The sequence below is a fragment of the Hemitrygon akajei genome, chromosome 22, assembly GCF_048418815.1.
Source record: "Hemitrygon akajei chromosome 22, sHemAka1.3, whole genome shotgun sequence".
NCBI classification, from domain to species: Eukaryota; Metazoa; Chordata; class Chondrichthyes; order Myliobatiformes; family Dasyatidae; genus Hemitrygon; species Hemitrygon akajei.
In genome coordinates, this window is record NC_133145.1 from 48,106,390 (window position 1) to 48,123,004 (window position 16,615).

The window sequence follows — 16,615 nt, forward strand, 5'->3', positions numbered from 1 at the left end:
TTTATTGGTTACTTATACGACGAAATCCTCAGGGCTGCAGACAATGTTAATTACGTGCTATGACAATGTGATTGAAAGGCGGTCACCACCCAATCTCATGCCTTTGAGATGTATGCGTGCGAACCATCTCCCAATGGACAGAGTTGAGAGAATGAGGCATATTGCTTTAATAAATATTAAACGTTCTTCTTCTAAAATTGATCAAAAAAGTACTTAACAACTTTCAGAAATTCCCGAGCAAACAATAGTGAGTTCGAACTCACAGGGTGCCCGAACAATACAGAAGTGATGAATGATGAACTGTGAGCATAAGTGACATTAACTTCCTTTCTATTGATCTAAATCCCTTCAATTGTCGGCGTTTTTATTGCAAGACCGATTCACCGCACAATTGTTTACCAGCGGCTGAAGTTCGGTTTGGTCACGCTGAGGAAACCGAAACTCAGAAGAGCGCTTATAAACCGTTTCTATTTCCCCAGATTTTCTAAATTAAAATAAATTGATGGAGACGAAATTAATGGAGGTTAAAAAAAGACTTCCATAAATATTCTGAAGTGTTAGTTTACTGCATATCGTCCGAAAAAAGAGCTGTCATTTATATGTTTATATTATTTTATCAGCGGCTCATACTTCGGAGATGTTTCCTCAGAATGACAACACCTTTCCATGTTATGATAGGCGCGAATGCGGCCAGGGCTATTTTGATTGGCTGATGCTGACATGAGTCAAGCAAAGCAAGCCAATCGGGTATCAGAGACAGAAAGTGCTTCGGGGGCGGCAGCTTGTTTACAGAAGGCTGCAGAATCCAGATGGTGACTGTATCCTCGTAGGTAAGCGCTTACGATATTTAATTACAAAGTAATAATTCCAACTTGGTGTGATTTTAAAAAAAATACCGAAACACGTCGTTATGTGGCACTCTTGACTTTGAGTCGGTAATAAAAGGGCTCGGCTCACTCCGGACTAATACTTGAGAAGATGCGGTCCTCTTGGCAGTGCGACCTTTAAATAGAGGCTAACTCATACTGCATCTAAATACAAAGATTCATCATTATCATTATGTGGCATGTCGTATGACGTGGGCGATCATGGTCTCCATGACCCTCATTGAAGTTGGCAAATACTTCTCCAGAAGTTTGGATTGCCATTGCCTCTACTAAACGGAGGACCCCTCGATTTGTCAATACTCTTAAGGGATTGTCTACCTAGCGTCAGTGGTCGCCTAGCGCCATTCGACCATCCAGTACTTGCTACCACGGCTTCACGTGCCCCTCGTCGGGGGGCAAAGCAGCCGCGACACCTTGCCCAAAGTGACCTGCCACTAGCGCCTTGCTCCTCCTTTGGTAGAGACGTATCTCCACCCCGCCACCCAGAAGAATATTAGGGAAGAATTTTTAAAAAGAACTTGTGCAGGAGTTCATTAAGTATTGACTTTGATTAGGTTTCACCATTGCAATGCTTGAAGTGGCATAAATGAATAAGTACCCATTGCAGGTGCTCATGCCGAGTTGCTCTGTAATCTGCCAGTGAAATATTCCTGCAAAATGTTAAGATAATTTTTTTCAAGCGATTTTCGAAACTCAGCTGCTAAGTACTTTGTTTCGTGTGGGCCGACGGAAGGACAGAGGGGAAAAAGTAAAATGGTCGCCAGATTTTTGTTCTGATGCGGGCTACCACTCTCAGTGGAACAGATATATTCATGGAATATTATTGCTTGTCTTTCCGGGTGCTATCAGTGCAAGATGCAGTGTGCAGAGAGAAAATGTCGAGCGCAGTACTTGGATTCAGATCTCAAGAAGTGTCTTCATGAAACATGGACATGTTTTGAGGCACATTTTACACTTGGTTACTGGACCTGCCTTGTATTCGAAGTTCAATTTTAATTGTGTGCATTGGGGTTAATAAGTTTAATATAGAGAACTAACATCGAATTCATTGACTAAGAGAGCAGCTATTTTAGTTTCACTTTCATTTTCTTGTTCTGGTGATTGTGAATTACGTGATAACAATGAATCGGAACCAGATTTATTATCTCCGTCAGGTATCATGAAATTTGTTAACTTAGCGGAGACAGTTCAATGCAATACATAATATAGAAGAAAAAGAAATAAAATAATAATAAATCAATTACAGTATATATATATATATATATATATATATATATATATTGAGTAGATTAACAATCGTGCAAAAAATGTAAATAATAAATATTTAAAAAGTGAGATAATATTCACAGGTTCAATGTCCGTTTAGGAATGGGATGGAAGAGGGGAAGAAGCTGTTCCTGAGTCACTGAGTGTGTGTCCTCAGGTTTCTGTACCCCCTACCTGATGGTAACAGTGACAAAAGGGCATATCCTGCGTGCTGGAGGTCCTTAATAATGGACACTGCCTTTCTGAAACACCGCTCCTTGAAGATGTCCTGGGTACTTTGTAGGCTAGTACCCAGGATGGAGCTGACTGGATTTACAACCCTCTGCAGCTTCTTTTGGTCCAGTGTCGTAGCGCCCCCCCCCCCACCCCCCATACCAGACAGTGATGCAGCCTGCCAGAATGCTCTCCACCATACATCTATAGAAGTTTTTGAGTGTATTTGTTGACATGCCAAATCTCTTCAAACTCCTAATGAAGTATAGTCGCTGTCTTGCCTTCTTTATAATTGCATCGATATGTTGGGACCAGGTTAGGTCCTCAGAGATCCTAACACCTGGGAACTTGAAAATGCTCACTCTCTCTGTGTCTGATCTCTCTATGAGGTATGTGTTCCTTCGTCTTACCCTTCCTGAAGTTCACAATCAGCTCCCGACATTGAGTGCAAGGTTGTTGCTACAACACCATTCCACTAGTTGGCATATCTCACTCCTGTACGCCCTCTTGTCTCCATCTGAGATTCTACCAGCAATGGTTGTATCATCAGCAAATTTATAGCTGGTATTTGAACTATGCCTAGCCACACAGTCATGAGTATAGAGAGAGTAGAACAGGGGGCTAAGCACACACCCCTGAGGTGCACCAATGTTGATCGTCAGTGAGGAGAAGATGTTATCACCAATCCACACAGATTGTGGTCTTCTGGTTAGAAAGTTAAGGATCCAGTTGCAGGGGGAGGTACAGAGGCCCTGGTTCTGCAACTTCTCAATCAGGATTGTGGGAATGATGGTGTTAAATGCTGAGCTATAGTCGATGAACAGCATCGTGATATAGGCATTTGTGTTGTCCGGGTGCTCTAAGGCCGTGTGAAGAGCCATTGGGATTGCACCTGCCATTGACCTATCGTGGCTATCGGCAAATTGCAATGGGTTCAGGTACTTGTTGAGGCAGGATTTTAATGATATTGGACTAGATCCTGCGGACAGCTTTGGATTGTCTGCACACTCCATTGCTTTCTTAGCATGTCCACACTTAACTTGGCTATGCCCATGAAGATTCTCATCAATGTAGTCCGACATTGCACTAGAGCTTTCTAGCTGAGGGAGAAGGTCAGAAACAGGAGGTGCAGAACAAACCCTTCCAACCTGATGAAAGGTCTTCTTTCCATAGATGCTATGTGACCTGCTGAGTTCTACTGGCATTTCATATTCCAATAATATTGCTGAAAATGCCTCAGCTTAACCAGCTGTCAAAGCCTACAAATTACTTGAATCTTTCTCAATATTTCTGATGTTTAGAATGAGTTACACTCTATTTAGCATCAATAAGAATGAGTTGCACACTATTTGAAATCGATTGCATTTCAAAACATCTTATAAAATTGATGAAAACACATGAAACAACTTGTATGAGTAAAATTAATAAAGATACAGTCTTCCCCTTGAGACATTTCCCTCCAGTGAACTCAATAGTTTAACTGGTATAGTTCTAAACTAAAAACAGAAAATGCTATAAGTACTCAGATCTTTGGTGGGAAGAGAAACAGTGTTAACATTTCAGGTTGAAGATCCTTCCTCAGACCTGGGAAGGAGACAAAAGTAGTTTGTTAAGATACAGATTAGGTGGCGGAGGAGAAATCTCTGATAGGGTGGAACCAAGGTGACCATGGGGATAAGCTGTAAACATGATTATATTGTTAATGGGAGCAAGAAGAACATAGACAAAAGAGTTACAAAATAGAGTTGGAAGATACACCCAAGAACTCAGGCTGGGTTACCGTCCATTCCAGAGAGGAGAAAAGGAGAACAAACCCCAACAATTTGACGACTGATATAGACTGAGAAATCAAATTGGGTCTCATTCTAACAGTACAGGCAGCTACATACCAATATGTCAGCGTGGGAGTGTGATGAAACATTAAAGTGACAGGCAACTGGAAGCTGGAGATCACCCTGTGCTCTGAATGCAGGGGTCATTAAAATTGTCACTCAGTCTGTTTGGTTTGTCCAAAGTAGAGAAGATGACAGAGTAAACACTAAACATGGTACAATGAACACTGAACTTAGTACAGGTTTCTCCCCGCTATCCGAAGGTAGAGCGTTCCTATGAAACCGTTCGTAAGCCGAAATATCATAAAGCGAAGAAGCAGTTACCATTAATTTATATGGGAAAAATTTCTGAGCGTCCCCAGACCAAAAAATAACCTACCAAATCATACCAAATAACACATAAAACCTAAAATAACACTAACATATAGTAAAAGCAGGAAAGATATGATAAATATATAGTCTCGATAAAGTAGAAATATTGTATGTATGGTGTAGTTTCACTTATCAAAATCGGGAAGACAGCGAGATGAAATTGATTTGGAGAAAAAGAATCAGCAAGTAAACGCATACGCACATACATGCATACACACGTATACGCATGCACAAACGACTGCCCGCACAAGGCTTCACAGTCATTGTAGTCTTTCTTGGGGTAAACACACGTATAAAGCGGGCGTCTTTTTTCGTAAAAGCAAAAATCCTCTTTGGTTAGCGAAAACAGGTACTAATGTAGGCCTTTCGTAACAGCGAGATGTCGTAAAGCGAACGTTCGAAAAACGGGGGGCCACCTGTACACTGGATTGGAAGAAGTGCAAATGAATCATTGCTACATCTTGAAAGGGTTGCTGGATGGTAGGAAGGGAAACGTGAAAGGACAAGAGTTTTATCATCTGCAGTTGCAGGGGGAAATGCCGTAACATTGGGTGGTATCATTGTGAGTAGGAAAATGGACAAAAGAACAGTGAATGGGATTGGTCCCTGTGAAATACTGGAAGGGGAGGGGAGGAAAAATTGGTGTTATAATTTTATTAAATGTGCCACAATCACTCCCAACTTCCATTACTCCTATTTCACTGTGTACGAGTAAGCAAGGACTTGTAGACTGGCTTCCTTGGACACATACCATCTGTATGCTACTTCCTTCGACTGAGGTTGGAGTGGACTTGGTTCTGGAGTGTAGGTGACAAAGGTTGAACAATTTCCCATTTGTTCCATAGATCAGCTCCACTACCTCTCTACAGCCTCTCCACTGTTACCAAATGCTTATGCTGCAGGCCTTTTGTTAAGTGGCCTTATTAAAATTCCCTGCACTATTTTCCCGATTATCTCTGTCTGTTGTGCCTCCGGATTGGGGATGAAAGATTCACCTATGCTAGTTCTGCTCCCTGAACCTGCCACTATCCGCCTACCCTCACAGGGCCTCTCTATTTTTTCTATGTTGCTCTGTATTCAATCCCAGTTACAGTATTTGCCAAAGTTTTGTTTACCTTCTTTAACTTTACTGTCTCAAAGTCCATTACGCTGTATTCCGCTCCCCTCCCTGCCCCTGACTTTGTAAAACTCAGTGGGATGTTTTAATGTGAAATATCATACAGATTGATAATGTACACTCAAGTGGCCACTTCATGATGTACACCTGTACACCTGCTCGTTAATGAAAACATCTAAACAGTTAATCGTGTGACAACAACTCCGCATTAAAGCATGTAGGCATGGTCAAGAGGTTCAGTGGTTGGAATGTGGAAGAAATTTGATCTATATTACTTTGGCCATGGAATGATGATTGGTGCTAGACAGGGTGGATTGAGTATCTCAGAAACTGCCGATCACCTGGGATTTTCATGCACAACAGTCTCTAGAGTTTATAGAGAATGGTGTGGGGAAAAAAAAGAAACAGTGAGTGGCGGTTTTGTGGGCAAACACCTTGTGAGTGAGAAATGTCAAAGGAGAATGGTCATACTGGTTCACGTCGACAGGAAGGCAACAATAAATCAGATAACTACTTGTTTCAACAGTGGTGTGCAGAAGAGCATCTCTGAATACTCAACGTGTCAAACCTTGAAGTGGATGAGATACAGCAGCAGAAGACCACACTTGGCTGAAAGATGTACCTGGTAAAGTGGCCACTGAGTGTACGCCAATGAAAATAAATCAGATTCTGACAAAAACATGTGGCGATACAATTTCAACCCCACTAAGTTGGTTGGGAAGATGAAATTCAGTTACTGGAATAGGTTTGGGACAATGAAGTAGTGCGAGATTACTAGTAAAACCTAATATGCTTTAGGAAAGGGAGTCTGTCTTGTATATGCTTTCCGATTCACAGGAATGACTGAGATGGTGCAGCAAACTTTCCATTTAGAAAAACAAAACTGAAATAAAAATACCATTAACATGTTGGACCTTGAAGTGATTGCGTTACAGCAGTGGAAGACCACACTGGGTTCCAGTCTTGTGCCTAATAAAGTGTCCACTAAATTTATGTATATCATACTGTTTCATTCACATGCTGGTAGCTTTTAAATGCAATGATAATTATGCAGATATTATTTCAATAAAAAGGAACTTTGTAAAACCTTTGTAGATGTTGCATTAAGATGGAAGATAATATTGCCGAAATGTCCCAAGAACGCCAGAAAGCATCTTTACTGGACGCATCATTGTCACTTGCTGATCGCTTTCCTTGTTCAGCATCAAATGTGTTGGAGCTCGCTTCAACTGCAGTGGAAATCAGAGACGCTGATGGTGTTGTCGCACCTGAAACTGTAAGTGATTATCTCGGTGTCTACCGCTGTTAGGATATTAGCTTGTAGGGAAACAGATTCTGTGTTTTTTGCTGAAGGTTTCACAGAGAAAACGCTTGTCTTCCAGAATCCACTAATATCCATTTTAATTACTGTCACAGGTACATTCTTGAAACAAAATGCATGGGATAGAGTAAAGGGTGTTGTTGGATGTGACACATTTATGAATGTTGGAAAAGTTGTGATGATTTAAATTATGCAGTACGCTGTGTAATTACGCTGTATCACGCAGTTTTTCACATTCATAGATAATGATGAATGGTCTTGGTTTGAAACGTCAACTGCATATTCCCCTCCATAGGGGCTGCCTGACCTGCTGAGTTCCTCTAGTGCTTTAGCATTTTTTTTTGCATGTTGCTCTGGATTTCCAGCATCTGCAGAATCTTCTGGGTATATGATTAGTTTTATTTGTCACGTATATGCCAGAACATATAGTGAAATGTGTTGTTTGCATCAACAGCCAACACAGCTGGGAGCAACCTGCAGTGTAACCATAGCACACCCTCACTTTACTAACCTAACTCGTACATCCTTGGAACGTGGGAGGAAACTGGAGCACCAGAGGATTTGTTGAGTATGCCCACAAGAAAATGAATCTCAGGGTTGTATGTGGTGACAAATTTGTACTTTGATAACAAAGTTGCTTTGAACTTTGACACCCATGCGGTCACAGGGAGAGTGCACAAGCTCCTTACAGACAGTGGTGGGAATTGAACCCTGATCACTGATAGCTGGTATTGTAAACTGATGGCGCTAAACCGTTACCTGCCATGCCACTTTGGTTTTCGTATCAAATAATTATCATGGCAACTGGTTGCATTTCTAAAAGTAGTCCGATGTGACATTAATCCTGGTTGGCCAGGAACAGTGGCAGGGTTTTTGTGTAGGTTAAGGAATGTCTGATAGGAAAGTCTCATCGTGCACTAGATTTGTCAGACTTTGTACAGGACATGTGCACAAGGCAACGTTGAATATGATCCCATGATAGCAGTCATCTGAAAAGCAACTTTTACCATACTGACAGAAGCTCTGCATGCTGCAACATTAACTCTGTCTCTGTCATAGCTACTCCCCACCCCGTTGGGAACCTACATCATTTCACTGCCTTTACTTCAGGAAAAAGTCTCTGTACACTTCACAAGGGTGCAGTCAAACAAACATGGACATCGAGGAAATGTTTCGAGTGCAGAGGTTTGCTTTAAAAGTGAGAGTGGGAGATGGTGGAGCATCAGAAGGCAATTCCAGTTTATGACCTTCAATAAGCTACTAACAGTGGATTACTGAAGAGGTTTGAATTGTGGGCCAAAGACTACCTATCACCATTACGAATACTATGACTGAGCCTGTGCATTGCAGTGGGTAGAGAAGTCCAAATATTCACTGCCCTCTGAATGAAGAAATTCCACCTCATTTCAGCATCAAATTGCTGATCTTAGTGATCACTAGTTCTGGACTCCTCAGTCAAGGCAATGTATCCTCCTATTTACCTTATGAAGTCTTCTTTGAGCTTTATACATATTAGTTGGGTTACCACTCGTTTTTCCAATATACAATGATATATCTCTCTATGAACCAATGTGCAACTGTATTCCTTCTAGAGCAAGTGTATCCTTGATTAGGCAAGGTACTTAAGCTAGCTCAAATGTGATAGGCAAAGCCGGCTTTCTGCCTCACCTGCCAGCTTGTATTTCTTCCCTGCTCCCTACCTTCTTATGCTGGTGTCCTCCCCCCTTCCTGATTGGGGAGTTCCTCCAGAATTTTGCGTACGTTAAATAGGATGATGTGCTTTGCAAATTTACCATGGTCCCTTTGCTAGCTCCCTAAGGCACCTTATTTTAATCTTCCACCTGTAAGGTACAGTTTCCAACAGCGTAGCTCTCCTTGGTGAATTGACACTCCTGAAATTTGATCCATATTGCAAACTACCATCTATTATGAAACAAAAGGATGAAGAGGGGTCTGTCAGAAGATGGAAGCTGGACAGCATATATACTTGGGATTGGATTATTAGACTTACTTCCCACTTTGTGTATATTCCACAGTACAACGCAGCTAAGTAGGTTAAAATGCATCATATACTTGTTGGGGAAACTCTTTTCTAAACAGCTGAAATATTTTTCATCTTAAGAAGGCTAATAGATTAATTCAGATGTTTTAAAAAATCTTTATTATTCAAAAATCAAAATGAAATTATTATCAAAGTACCTACATGTCACCATATGAGATCCATTTTCTTGTGGGCATACTCAATAAGACTATAATTGAATAATAACCATAATAGAATCAATGAAAGGACCTCACCAATTTGGGCATTTAACCAATGTGCAGAAGAAAACAAACTCTACAATACAAAAAGAAAGAAACAATAATAATAATAACTAACTAACTAACTAACAGATATTGAGAACATCAGATGAAGAGTCCTTGAAAGTGAGACCATAGGTTCTGGCAGTATATCAATGATTGGACAAGTGAAGTTGAGTGAATTTATTCCCTTTGGTTCAAGAGCCTGATGATTGAAGGGTAATAATTGTTCCTGCACCTGGTGATGTGAGTTCTGAGGGTCCTGTGCCTTCCTCCTGATATCAGCATGTCTTGGGTAGCAGGGGACCTTGATGATGGATGCTGCTTACTTGCAACAATGCTTTGTGTAGACTTACTCAATGATGGGGAGGGCTTCAAGATCAGTTTTCCATTCAAGAACATTGATGTTTCCATACCAAGCTGTAATACAGCCAGTCAATATACTCTTCACTACACATCTATAGAAGTTTGTCAGAGTTATAGGTGTTGTGCCGAAACTTCGCAAACTCCCAAGGAAGTAGCTTTCTTCGTAATTGTTCTTCAGACTTCTGCTGAGAAGGCAACATGTTTGCACTCAGTGGCCTTTATCTTTGGTGGATGTGTTTTTTATGATCCATTTCTACTTTGAGCCTCGGGTACTACAGGGCTGCCCATCATTGAGCTGCTTGTTGATCGGAGTAGCTGGACTGGTGTCAGTAGCGGAGCGGGCTGAGGTGTCGAAGGGGCTGGCCAGGATGTTGGGGAAGGAGCCCATCAGGATGTCAGTGGAGCTGGTCGGGATGTCGGAGGTGCTGGTTTGGGTTCGGAGGAGCTGATCTGGTGGCAGAACGTGTTGCTGCCTGCTACTCAAAGACATCTCAGAGTCAGTGCATGAAGGCGGCGTGCAGATAACTGTGGATGATTGACTTGGACGTTTCACTTGGATCGCAGGACTGTTAGACATTATTAATGTAAGTTGCCGTTGGCCTGATTCCCTTGTTTGGTGGTGACACAGGTGCTATGGGACCTGTGGAGCCTCAGATGTCGGGAGAATAGGCCTCAAGCCGTGGGTTTGCCTGCTGCTGCAGACCCGGTGAGGAGATGCGCTCAGCTAGGGACTGGCCTCTCCTGTCAGTGCTGCTTTCCCGTGTTCAATTGGTGGACTGACATGCCGGATTGTGTGCCTCTGTGCATTGCCAGGAGACTGTACCATCAATTGCAGGTCATGACGCTCAGGGTCTTGGTTTATAGATTTTTTTTTGCATAAGTATGTTTTCTTTGCTCGCTATGTTTTGCACCTTTTCCCCAGAAGAAAGCTTTCATTCAGCTGTATCTATGTACAATTGAATGATAATTAAACTTGATTTGATTATCTTCATCCAGAGCTGGTCCTTTGAAATGATTAACACTGAGGAATATAAAGTTGCTGATCCACTGCATCTCTGATCCTCTGATGAGGACTGGCACTTGGATCTCTTGTTGCCTCCTCCTGGAGTCAATAAGCAGCTTCTCGGTCTTGCTGAAATTGAGTAAGAGGTTGTTGTTATGGCACCATTCAGCCAGATTTTCTGTCTCCCTCCTATATGCCGATTCGACACCACCTTTGATTTGGCCAATGGCAGTGATGTCATCAGCAAACTTGAATATGGTATTGGAGTTGTTCTTAGCTACACAGTCATAAGTGTAAAGCAAGTAGAGTAGGGGGCTGATCGCACAGCCTTGTGCTGCACCTGTGCTGATGAAGATTGTGGATGAGATTCTTAAAGAGGACAAATGGTTTCATTAAATATATCATCTATATTAGAAAAGGCAGACGTTTCATATTCAACCTTTAAAAACCGAATCTATTACAGAACTGAGGCTTTGGGGTTGATAACCTTTCTTTTGCGATACAGAAATGTAGGAAGCAGGATGGAAATGCTGAGACCTCTGTTGTGTTGGAGAAATCATCTTGCTTACCTGAGGGAACAATCGCTGTGGGTTCCACACAAGATGAGGCTGTGAAGTGCCAAGAGGAGGCCAACATCTGTCAAAGAACAACAGAAGGTCGGTAATAAAATTACTTTAAGGGATTATAAGGTGAGGAGCAACGTACAATGAGTGAGCTTGGTTTTGTGTAATGTCCAGGTGAGGTCTAATGGTGGAGCAGAGTTAGCCCAAAATTTGCTTTATTAAAAATACAGGAAATTATTGGAGGTACATTATTCCAAATTTATGTAAGTAGCTTGGATTGGTCACTTGGAGGAACATGGAGCTATTGTGCTCCAGTGTATCCCCTTGAAGACCCAGTGAAAGATGGAGAGTGTAATTGTTAAGTTGAACCTTTGCCAAGGGCATCAAGGACAAGTACATAAAATTAAGGTCCTATGTTAAAATGGAATGGAGCAGTCGTGATGATGTGAATAGAGATTCCACAATTTGACTTTCTGTTATCAGATGCGATGAATGTTCCAGCTCACCCAGTGACAAGTGATGGATCCATTACTGGTCCCCCAAGCCAGTGTGGGGAAAAGGACGTTGATGGATCACCTCACAAAACAGAAGCTGCACTTGCCGATAAGAAGGACTCGTCTTCCCAAATGGAGACAGCCAACTTCGTGGAAAGCAGGCGATCAAAGAAGGTACGTTCAGAACAAGATGATTATTCAAGAATCAAAGGCTGAAAAGGACTAGATAGACAAGCACATTGATCTAAGTATTCTCACATAGTTATTATAGTAAAAGTGTTATTTTGTACTGTTAATTTTGCCAGAAGATAGCAGAAGAAATATAATCGTATGTGTTAGTTGGTTTCTTACAGAAATTATTGTCCAAAATTTCTGTGAACAAAATAATCAATGTTTCCTTTTTCAAATTTAACTGGAGTCTTGGAGAAAAAGACTAAATGAAGGGAGTTGGAGAGAGGTTCAGTATTGTTGTGGAATAGACAGAATAGGTGGGATGAGTTGGGGAAAGTGAAACCCACAGGTGGACGAGAGTGATTTCGTTTTGAAGGAAGAAGTCAGATCAAGGGGGAGATTTGAAGTCATTGTGGACTGAGAACCTCCCAAGGACCTGGACCAAGAGAGGAATACAATTGTGAAGTGATGGCTGAGGGCATTATGATTCTAAGGGTAATTTCAGGTTGATCACTGAAAGGTGTTTTCCCGGAGCATATTTTCAGAAAATGTAGGTCTAGGGTGTGATTTAGAGATGTTAGTGTTGACATTTAGGGTGATGTGTGAGAAACTCCCTTGCACCAAGCCCAGTGTCCTTTGTGATTTTTCAGTCTGGTCAAGTTGCTCTGTGGCATCAAGTCTTGAAGCAGTGATTCAAAGCCCATCTCAGTTTAAGCTGTGGCTCCAAACTTAAAGCTGTCAAGTCACAAGTGTAAGGAGATCAGGACAGGAATAGGGCTTATTGGAAGTCACTTAAATTGAATATTTTCATCCCCTGAGGAATCTACAGAGGATTCTGGTGGAAAATTTCTAGGGCTCGAGTACTGAGACCATGCTCAAAAATCAGGAGGAGGTATAACATTCCGAAGTGCTGCAGGTCTCAACTTGTACTGTCCAGTGTCATTATTGTCAACTGTTGAGAATCCCATAAAGAGTGGGTAGCATTTTGCAGTCAGAGAGCAATGCAGCACTGAAATAGGCCCATCTGTCCAATTTGTCCATGCCATCTAAAATGCCTGTCTTCCATTTGCAAGAGTTGGTGGGCCAGAATCTTTCGTTGTGTAGCACTGGGGTGCAGTACTCATGGGCACGTTGTGTGAAATTATGATAGTAGTGGTAAGCATAGCTCTGTCGCTTGTTAAGCTGGTGTACAGAACTGGCAGGAACAGATGGCAATGAGTGATACTCTTATGGTACTGGGGTTGGTTCGTATTCTCCCCACAAAACTAAATCCATTGCAGAGTGACAGGGCTTCAGGACTGATGAGCTATTTCTGTCGGATGCAGAAAGACAAGAGTAAAGCTGGAAAGAAAAGAGGAAACGATGAACCTTCTGTTGCGTTAGCGGAATCGCCTGAGAAAACACCCTCTGCGGATTCAACCAAAAATGAGGCTGTAAATCGCCATAATGGGGTCAATAATCCTGGACGAACCTCAGAAGGTAGATACCTGAAATTATTTTTTAGAAATGCAGGACATTGGAAAATTTATAGTGAAGGGAGTTGGCTATGCTTAAAATTCAAGTTGGGTCTGATGAATAAACGTTAAAAGCATTGGAAATATAGGTGAATACGTTGCTTCAAATGACCTGAGTTAGTGATTTAAAAGAACAAGTGTTGGGGGCGGGTATCTGGCATATTCTCTAGCATGTTCAATTCAGCAGTATTTGATGATGTTTCTATTCTGTTGTCCAAGAACACCAAGTACGAGCACATGGACTTCAGGTCCAATGAGCTGAGATTCCTCAACTTGATTTTCTGTTTTCAGGTGTGTTGGATGTTCAGGCTCATCCAGCGGAGCAGAACGTGCCTGACATGCAGAAAACATGCAGAGTATCTGGCGCTGAACTCACAAGCCAAGATGGGGAGAAGAGTGTCGGTGGATTGGATGGCCAGACAAAAGCTGCACTTGCTGATAAGGAGACTGCCACCAATACTAACATCGTGGAAAGCAAGCGATCAAAGAGGGTATGTATGGAATAACAGAATGAGATATTCTGGAATCAAAGACTGGAAAGAATGGCAGTGGGTAAGAACCTTGATCTAAATATTTTCACATAGTTCTCATAGCAGAAGTGTTATTTTAAGCTGTTAAAGTGCCCAAAATGTTAGCAGAGGGCAATGAAGTAATATTTATTAAGTAATTATATTAGTTCTGCATAATTTAGAGTCTAGAGTGTCTGGAAGTGGAACAATCAACGTTCCACTTTTCAAGTCTGTCTGGGACTGTGGTGAAGGAGATAGAGGCTGAATGAGGTGAGTTTGGCGAGAGATGTTATGCTGGTTTGGAGTAGGTTGAACAGTTCGTAAGAGTAGGGGGAAATGAAATGCACAGGTGGAATAGAGTGCTTCTCTTCTGAAGTGAGAAGATAGATACCAACAGGGTTAGTTGGGGGAATGAATCAAGGAGGACAATGGGGAATATGATCATTATGGGCTCAGCTCAGACCGGAGAAATGTCCAGGAAAGAACACTTCAGGTGTGATGTGAAGATCAGAGACTAATATTCTGATGAGAATTGACAAATTGACTACTGAGAGGATTTTTCTGAAAGATAATTGGAGAAAACATAGTTACCTTTTAAGACTGAAATGAGGAGGAATTTCTTTTCATAAATATAACAACTTTTTGCAAGTTTCTACCTCAGTCATTTGTGGACGTAGTGTCATTGCGTGCCTGGAAATGAAGATTGAAAGCATTTAAACCAAAAGGGAGCTGGGGTATAGGGAGGGAGCAGGAAGTGTCTTGGCATTTGATCAGCCTTAATCTTACTGATTGGTGGAGTGGATGAAGTGGCTGATGGTCTGACTCCTCCTCTTATTCTGTTTCATATTACTCTGAATGAATAATGGTTCCAGCAGTGGGTCCGTGGTGATGGAGACCGAGGAACAAGAGGGATAAGTTTTTCTGAACCAAAGTTCAGATGCTTCGATACAGGGCTAGAATTCTGGAGAAAACAGATATTTTGCATTTGTAATGTTGTAAGATTAAATCGTTCTGGAGCTCAAATTTTGAGAATGCAAAAACATTCTGTGATGCAATTAAAGATGATAGTTTTGAATCATGGTTTGTGCAAAACTCCTCTGCAGTAAGCCCATGTGATCTCTCAGTCTGGTCAAGGTGATCTGAGGTATCGGGCTGTGAAGTGGTGTCTTGAAGTCTGTAACAGCTTTATCTGTGGTTTCAAGCTAAAGTTGTCAAGGAGGTCAGGAAAGGCATAGGTTTGTTGAAAACTGCCTAAACTGAGAAGTCTGACCCCCTTGTGGAATCTGCAGAGGATTCTGGCTGAAGGTCTCCAAGACTAGAGCATTGATATCATGCTCAAACATCAGAAGGAAGAATACCAATCCAAAATATGCATCGACCCACCCAGTCCAACATCACATCTTGTAATTCTGTAGATTCCACGTAGAACGGGTAGAGATTTGGATAGCCCTGGTCTAACATTGTGTAATACTGGAGTGTAGTACTCTCAGTCCATGTCTGACATTAGAATCTACCGGTAAGTATAGTTCTGTCCGTTAAAACACTGGGGTATTGGAATGGTTTGTCATTGTGTGACACATCGGTACAGTGCAGTTTTATATTGTACTGCAGAACAGTGAGACGATGGGCTGTTTTATTTTGTGATGCAGAAACGCAAGAGGAAGAATAGAAAGAGAAGTGGAAACGATGAACCTTCTGAGGTGTGGCCAAAATCACCCCGTTCACCTGAGAAAACATCGTCCATAGATTCCTCCAAAGCTGAGGCTGCAAGTAACCAAAATGAAGTCAATAATCCTGAGCAAACCACAGAAGGTAGACATCTGAAATTATTTTTAAGAAATGCAAGTTACTGGGAAATTTACAGTGAAGGAAGTTGGTCATGCTTAACATCCAAATTGGGTCTGATGAACAAGCAACGTTAAAAGTATTGGAAATATAGGTGAATACACTGCTTCAAATTACCTGAATTAGTCTTTTAAAGGAACAAGTGTTGTGGTGGGTGTCTAGCATATTCTCTAGCATGTTCAGTGCAACAGTATTTCCTGATGTCTCTACTCTGTTGTCCAAGAACACCAGATACAAGCACATAGACGTTCGGTCCGATGTTAACATGCAATGGATAAATATTGATGGACTGAGCCGAGATTCCTCAACTTGATTTTCTGTTTTCAGGTGTGTTAAATGTTCAGGCTCATCCAGCGGAGCAGAACATGCCTGACGTTCAGAAAGCATGCAGAGTATCTGGTGCTGAACCCACCAGCCAAGGAGGGGAGAAGAGTGTCGGTGGATTGGATGGCCAGAAAAGAGCTGCACTTGCTGATAATGAGTGCTCATCTTCCCAAAAGGAGACTGCCAACAACACTAACATCGTGGAAAGCAAGCGATCAAAGAGGGTATGTATGGAATAACAGAATGAGATATTCTGGAATCAAAGACTGGAAAGAATGGCAGTGGATAAGAACCTTGATCTAAATATTTTCACATAGTTCTCATAGCAAAAGTGTTATTTTAAGCTGTTAAAGTGCCCAAAATGTTAGCAGAGGGCAATGAAGTAATATTTATTAAGTAATTATATTAGTTCTGCATAATTTAGAGTCTAGAGTGTCTGGAAGTGGAACAATCAACGTTCCACTTTTCAAGTCTGTCTGGGACTGTGGTGAAGGAGATAGAGGCTGAATGAGGTGAGTTT

The 16,615-nt window shown here is 41.7% G+C and overlaps 1 protein-coding gene across 2 annotated transcripts in view; it reads left to right on the forward strand.

Annotated features, from left to right (window-relative positions):
• The first annotated feature begins 763 nt into the window (after positions 1 to 763).
• The window catches only part of LOC140714717 (E3 ubiquitin-protein ligase rnf213-alpha-like), a 175,757-nt gene continuing 159,905 nt past the window's right edge, over positions 764 to 16,615 (forward strand). For both annotated transcript variants that reach the window (XM_073026215.1, XM_073026217.1), the window contains exons 1-8: positions 764 to 830; positions 6,783 to 6,963; positions 11,181 to 11,331; positions 11,722 to 11,906; positions 13,229 to 13,382; positions 13,709 to 13,908; positions 15,576 to 15,738; positions 16,099 to 16,319. In XM_073026215.1, coding sequence (XP_072882316.1) covers positions 6,796 to 6,963; positions 11,181 to 11,331; positions 11,722 to 11,906; positions 13,229 to 13,382; positions 13,709 to 13,908; positions 15,576 to 15,738; positions 16,099 to 16,319 — 1,242 coding nt within the window. In that variant the 5' untranslated portion in view covers positions 764 to 830; positions 6,783 to 6,795. The remainder of the gene's footprint in view (positions 831 to 6,782; positions 6,964 to 11,180; positions 11,332 to 11,721; positions 11,907 to 13,228; positions 13,383 to 13,708; positions 13,909 to 15,575; positions 15,739 to 16,098; positions 16,320 to 16,615) is intronic.